Consider the following 6,768-nt stretch of genomic DNA (forward strand, 5'->3'; position numbering starts at 1 on the left):
TCGATTAATTGAGCAGCCTTAGTCTTGAGTTGTAATCAGGACGCAGACCAGAACCGTCTCTGTAAAGGAAGGAACATCTGGTTCCACCTTCACTGATCCAAACAGAAACTTCAACTCTGCTTGTTGTTGGAAATCAAGAAAACATATTGATCTGTCGTTTAGGAAGAAGCAGGAATCGATCAGGATTCATTTAGACCCGTTCTTGAAGCCGAAGTGTTCAGGAGGATCTGCAGAGTAACATCTGGACTCTTACCGTGACACTGCGTCAGTGAGTGAGCTGTTCAGTTTTAGTTTTGCAGCGTTTGACTCTGGGCGGTTGGTCGGATCTGCAGGAACGTAGATTAGTTGAATTTAATCGATGCAACCGCAGCTTCCTGGAGCGACTGACTACTTGTGCATCGTATCGGATTTTAAGACGTTTAAACGTCAGCTGGAGATTAAATTTGCATCTTTAGTCAACAACACAAATTATTAAACAACCTGAATGTCTACTGAAACAATCTTTGTTCAAACCCAAAAACCACATGAAGGGGATGTAGCTTTTTGTCAGGTTAAAACTGGTTGTTGACCAGCTAAAACCTGACAAAGGAGAAATTCAGCCACTGAACAAAGTTTCAGTCATTGAAGCCTAAGATTTTTGTGTTTTAACGAAAAGTGTTAGTCGTCTGTCGCGGCCGGGTCACCCTGACTGAAGCCTTCGGGTTTTACCGGAAGAAACTACACAGACGTAAAGTTTGCCGTCAGACTTTGGCCGACGGGTTCAGAGCCGGAGGAGAGACTGGTTTTACAAACCGGCTCCCAGTCAGCAGAACGGTGAAGTTGTGGTCTGTTTGTTAATAGTGTATCTATATGTGAATACTGACAGTCGGAGCAGCTGATACCTGCTCACTTTCCTTCAGCCTGCAGGGTTTGATTGTACATATTGAATCTGCAGGAAGCGGCCGCACTCTTCCCTCCTAAACCTTTATTATTCTTTCACTTTTTCATTTCCCACATTGTTTTTCTCTCTGGCCGACTTCAACCTTTCCTACTTGAAATCAGCCGCATTGTCCTTCATGAAGGTCTGATCATCGTAGGACTGCTCCTGCTTTATTCAGTCGGTACTGCCTCTGGTTTTTCTATCATACTTGTGATAAAAAAGGTTTTCTGACGTCTGTCACCCATCAACCAGGACCGATCTCGGTCTTTGTGTCAACAGCTCTCCATTCTCTCTATTTGCACTTCAAAGAATCCCCCTAAGATTGATGGTCCGTGGTCATCCTGGGGCTGGGCAGTACTTCACCATGATCGTTTATCGAACTTATTGTTCGTCTCTATCCAGTAAATCAGAAATGACTTGATGATTTGACCCGTATTGCCCAACCCTCGGTGGTCCTGTACAAATCTGAATGTTTTCAGTCCAAAATCTGCGTCCCCATTTAGGAACATCATCAGGTTTCTGGTGTGCACTGGAAACTGTCTGGTGTCCCCGTAGAAATTCCCAGGGATGAGTTGCACCAACTGGTCTTTATTAGTCCAGGTTCCTAACTGCAACCTCGGTTTCAGTTAGGTTCAGTCTGTAGTCTTGTAGTCTTCACGCCGCTCTGTGTTCAGTTGGTGCAACCAGCTCCTTCAAAAATATGAATCTAATAAGTGAAAGTTCACCAGAGTGCAATTTTTATTTTGTCTGAAATTATTGTAAAGATTCAAAACGAATGCACAAACTTCCTGTAGTCAGGCATGCATGTAGCCGTGGAACCGGAGGGGTCAGAGGTCAGAGGCGCTGAGGGTTTCATTAATGAGCTGCAGTTCTGCTTCCAACTCTTGCACTTGCACAGTATTGTACAGTTTTGTATTATCACTCATCATTGTGCCTAAACATGTCGTCATATTCTGGAGGAGCGGCGGTCAGCGCGTCGATTTTAAACATTTTACTTCCCACGCCGACAGGAAGCTCTTTTTAAAGAGCGACCTCGTCTTTTATAATCACCTGACCTGTCACCTGTGAGATATGTCTGTACATAGATTCTCTATAAGCTGTTTTTATATAAGTGTCTTTACGCCCCCAAAAAACAATGAGTCAGTGAGAGTGGGTTGCTGCTCCGACTCAGAAAGAAAGTTCCCAAATCTGTTTTAGATTTGACATATTTTCATTGTCACAACTTTGCACAGTTCTAGTTTCGACCATTTAAGCTTTTTTTCTGTTACGTGATCAGTAACATATCATCGGGTGAGAAATGCCGTTAAGTTTTTGCTGCTTTTTTTTCTGTTTTTCCTGCTTTATTTCTTGACTCGTTACCGTCTGTGAGTCTATCCTGTTTCAGAGAAATCAACTCGAAGTTGAGAATAATTCCAGATCAAGTTCGGGACAGTTGTTCGGAAGAACGACGTCAACCTTACTTTCAGAAATAATACTGTACGCCTTCAACAAAAGAAGTTAAAATGTCTAATTACAAGCAGATATACAAGAATTTAGTAAAATACAGCGTAAGACTGTAAGACCAAGACCCAAAGATCTGAGGACCCTTTAATCCAAAAACATAAATTCGGGGTCAGATATTAGGGGCAAAAAACTCTCAAGCAGCATCAAACTTCTGATTTCAATCAGAGAGGAACTGATAAAAGAAAAAACTCCCACAATCAGACGAGCTTTAAATCATTTCAGAACAATGTGTTTTGAATAACTAGCGATGGTTTGGAGAAGCAGGATATTCTCTGAGGTAACGCACGCTGCCAAATTCACACCGCTGTACAGACACAAACTGTAGCTTTAAGACTATTTTCTGTTTGTTATTTGGACCTTTGCACACTCACCGTCGCGTACAGTATGAGAACCAGCTTTTATGTCGCTGGATCAAAATGTGACGTGGAGGTTAACGTTCGGACACATTTCTGCTTCAAAGAATGTTTTTAAGCCAAAAAATTCTTCATCAGAATCAGTAGCTGTAAAATACGAAGTATTCATTCATGTGTTTTAATCTCATCCTCCTCGACTTTATGTGCTTGCTGGATTTCCTCCTTTGTCTTCTGGTCCTTTAAAGGTCGTGTAAATGTCGCAGATTCTTCCCAAACACGTGGATTTAAGATGATAAAACCTTCTCTTTATTATAAATGTTTTTTCCCATGATGCCAGTGATACTTTAATTAGTCCTTGGAATGGGTTTTTTGAATTGACGTTGAGTGCGGAGCGCCGTTCTTTTCTGTTTTCCTGTTGTCACTCAGAAGTTTGAGGAAGTAAACCAGTCAATGATTTTCAGTATTAAAGCGATATTTCACTCTGGCAGAACGCAGCGATTTCTCAGCACCAAACGGACCGTAGGTCCCCGAATCACACCGGAGCCCAGAGAGCTTAATCAATCTGAACAGTCCGAACTCGAGGTCCAGTACGCAGCTAAACAGAAGGTCGTCATGGAGACCTGTGATCATGTGATCGGTGTCGATTACATTAGTTTTAAATGTAATAATTGATTAAGTTATGGCTGAAAGCTCCGGCTACCAAACAGCCCTTCAGTGGATCGTTGACAAAATGTTCCAAAGTCAAGAATTAACTTTATTTCATCACAATCAGAAAAAAATAAAACCTTTTCCCTAAAATATTGATTAAATTCAAAAAACAATAATCGGTAAAGTTTTGTTGTCGACTTTTCAAACTGTGAGAAGTTTTTTTCCGCTGCCTACAAACGTACATCTGTTTGTTTCTACCGTTTTTATGCTAAGCTAAGCTAACCAGCTGCTGTCTTATATTCAACAGAAAAAAAACTTTTCATGATTGTACGTTTTTCTGTTTCAGGCTGTGAACGTTCGATCGAACAGCAGCGTCTTTATTTCGATGAAAACTTTAAGCACTTTAAATTTATACGTTCGTGAACCAAAAAACAACAAAAATGTTTGTTGTTTTCCCTAAAAAGTGAAACAGCCGTGCGGTGACACTAAAATGCTCTTAAGTGCTGAAAAATGGCTCCGATGCTCCAGAGTGAGATCCGACTTTAAAAAGGGCTGCTAGAGTTACTGGAGGTGATAAAAGGGAACTAAAAGCACATCTATGAAACATTCACAAGTATTTTCAAACTGTAAATAGTTTTCTTTTTTTTCTTTTGGACAAATTCTCTACATAAGACAGATGAGATGATGTATTTTTATGCAACTGTAAAATAAAAGTCTATATTCAAGTGTTCATTCCCTCCTGAAGATCTCGTGGCTGTAAAAATGACGCAGAATGAGTTTTTAGTTTTTAGTGGAAACGATTCATCTACACACTATAAATATAAATATATATTATATTGTATATGAAAACTACCAATAAAAGAATCTGTATCATATCAATGTTTGTGTTTTCTTTCTCGTCTGATCAGAAAACATCAGTTTTCCTGTTTTCAGTTGGTCTCAACTAACCACAACACCAGACTCCCTTTAAAAATCACTTCATTTACAGTCGTCGGTTGAGGAGAAAGTCTGAAACGCAGATTCTTCATTATTTGGGCCCACTTGTAAATTCATTCACTTCATACATTAGACAGGGTTCGCTCTTTTAAAGAGATCCTCTTCCCGGAGCTGTGGATGTGTTTATTACGAGTATTAGGGCCAAGGCTTTTTTGGGGGGGGAATTAGAGTAATATTATGAGAATAAAGTCATAATATTGTGAGAATAAAGTAGTAATTGTATGAGAACTGTCAGCCTGTTGGCTCAGCCAGCAAAACTGTTATAAAATGTTTAACAACAAAATGATGAATACGTTAGTTTACCTGTTGACTGTACCGACTGATTCAAACAGCGGCTGCTGGGCTCAGGCTGAAGCTGCTCATTGGTTGAGCTGCTTACGTCAGATATTGATAACGATCGAAGCTTTTTTCTCATTAAAACGACCTTTTTTCTTGTATTAATATTACATTATTATCGTAATATTACGACTTTTTTCTTGTAATTTCCAACATTTTATTTACTTTTCCTCTTAGTATGGCCTCAATACTCCATCATAGATTATTAACCAGAACAAGAAGAAATGTTTCCACTGGGTTTTACTCTGAGTGAGGGGCTGAAATACGATTCAAACTTTACAGGATATTTGGTCATTTGGAACAAATTCAAGGTGTTTCTTTAAATTTAAAGTTAAACTACAAACCGCTGTAGTCGGTTTGTTCTCGTGTCACTTTCAAAAGAAACAAAAGAAATAAATCAACAGACACAAACTGTTCTCAGGTTTTTTTTATTTAACGAAATGAAAACTGTTTTTACGTCACTGACTCATAAAATGTTCAATCAGCAGATTTTCTACCATCATGATCAATAATCAGTCTGCTACAGATTCAGACTGAAAGCAACCGGCTGGATCTCCTCACCGTCCTGCTGCTGCACCAAATGAGGATTCATCCGCCGCTGGAAATAGTCCCAAACAAACACAGTTGTGTTTAAAGCTCAGAGCCACAGACGGGCAGTCAGACCCACTGGTTGCAGATTTATTCACAATGACAGACAGATTAGATAACTTGTCCCTCGAGTTCAGCATTCGTCCCGTAAACTTCTTTAACGTTTCCAGAGAACTTCCTGGAAACTTCGAGCTGCTCAGAAACTCTGAATGAAACAAGAAAGATCTGAACCGTTTCACCGACGTATCCGGGACTGTAGCAGCTGAATTATGAGCGGTTCCTGTCGGTATCTGGGGGCAAGTAATCCTAAAAACAATTAGTTACATTACTTTTATGGTTTCCTCCTACTGAATCTGACCCCTCGTAGAAACTGTTGGTCAGTCAGCGAGGTGTTTCTCACTGTTGACAGACAGACAGACAGACAGCAGTGAGCGAGTTACTATGGTACATCTGTTACCATAGTAACTCTATGAACCATGATTTACAGTGAATTATTATGAATGTGATTTGAGCTCTGATGTCCGACGGCTGGAGGTTTAATCATGATTATTATTATTACGATTATTGATTATTAGGGAACGTTACGTCAGATTATTATTGTTTATAGATTACAGCATCTTCCAATATTTCACATTTTCGCACAAAATAATATTAACCTGCGTCTGATCAACGTTAAAACGTTACTGTTAGAACAAGATAACAGACAGAACATGTCGGAATTATAATTAGTTTGAACGTCGCAATAACATAAAAATATCCCGTTATAACAACAAACTGTTTACGATATATTTTGATACCGATTTCTTTTTCTTTTCCTGTTTGGCAGCAGTAAGCTTCCGTAGCTCTGAGACACTTTAATAGAAAGGTGTTGACTAATAATCCGGCAGACAGACCGTTTAAAGAGGATTGAGCCGGCTGAGGAAGCTCCTTCGTGTTAAAGCGTCTCTACGAGGTCGACGCCGGTTATTCTTCATGATAACGACACGGGACGTAGAAAACTAAAACTAAAACCTAAAAACACGTCAGTGAATGATAAGAAAGCTGAAGCGCGTCAGGAGAGCTCCTCTGGGCGTTTCTGCAGAGGTCGAAGGTCAGCGGGACAGGAGGGGGAGGTCACTGGAGTTCATGATGAGGCTGGAGTCCAGGTTCAGGCTCTCTGAGGACACAAAGATAAAGGAGGTTCGAGGTTACTGAGGCGACAGATTAACGATTAACGGAGGAAATCATCTGCAGATTAATCCCTAATAAACAACGTCATCAGTCCCATAAACAAACAAACAAACAAACAAACAATAAACAGACTGACCTTGGTCGAAGTTCAGTTTCTTGTTGGAGTCGAGTCCTTCGATGTCGACCAGGTCGCTGTTCACGTCCGAGTCGTTGAGAGCGCTGAGGGTCACATCTGAGGGGGGGGGGAGAGAGAGA

The 6,768-nt window shown here is 40.3% G+C and overlaps 1 protein-coding gene across 1 annotated transcript in view; it reads right to left on the reverse strand.

The window, feature by feature from the left end:
* Window positions 1-5,167: 5,167 nt before the first annotated feature.
* The window catches only part of LOC118331460 (chromatin complexes subunit BAP18-like), a gene marked incomplete in the record, with an annotated part of 2,938 nt that continues 1,337 nt past the window's right edge, over window positions 5,168-6,768 (reverse strand). Inside the window, 2 exon segments of the mRNA XM_035666411.1 lie at window positions 5,168-6,499; window positions 6,650-6,745. Coding sequence (XP_035522304.1) covers window positions 6,435-6,499; window positions 6,650-6,745 — 161 coding nt within the window.

Source organism: Morone saxatilis, unplaced genomic scaffold (assembly GCF_004916995.1).
Source record: "Morone saxatilis isolate NCDOM2014 unplaced genomic scaffold, NCSU_SB_2.0 Contig20, whole genome shotgun sequence".
NCBI classification, from domain to species: Eukaryota; Metazoa; Chordata; class Actinopteri; family Moronidae; genus Morone; species Morone saxatilis.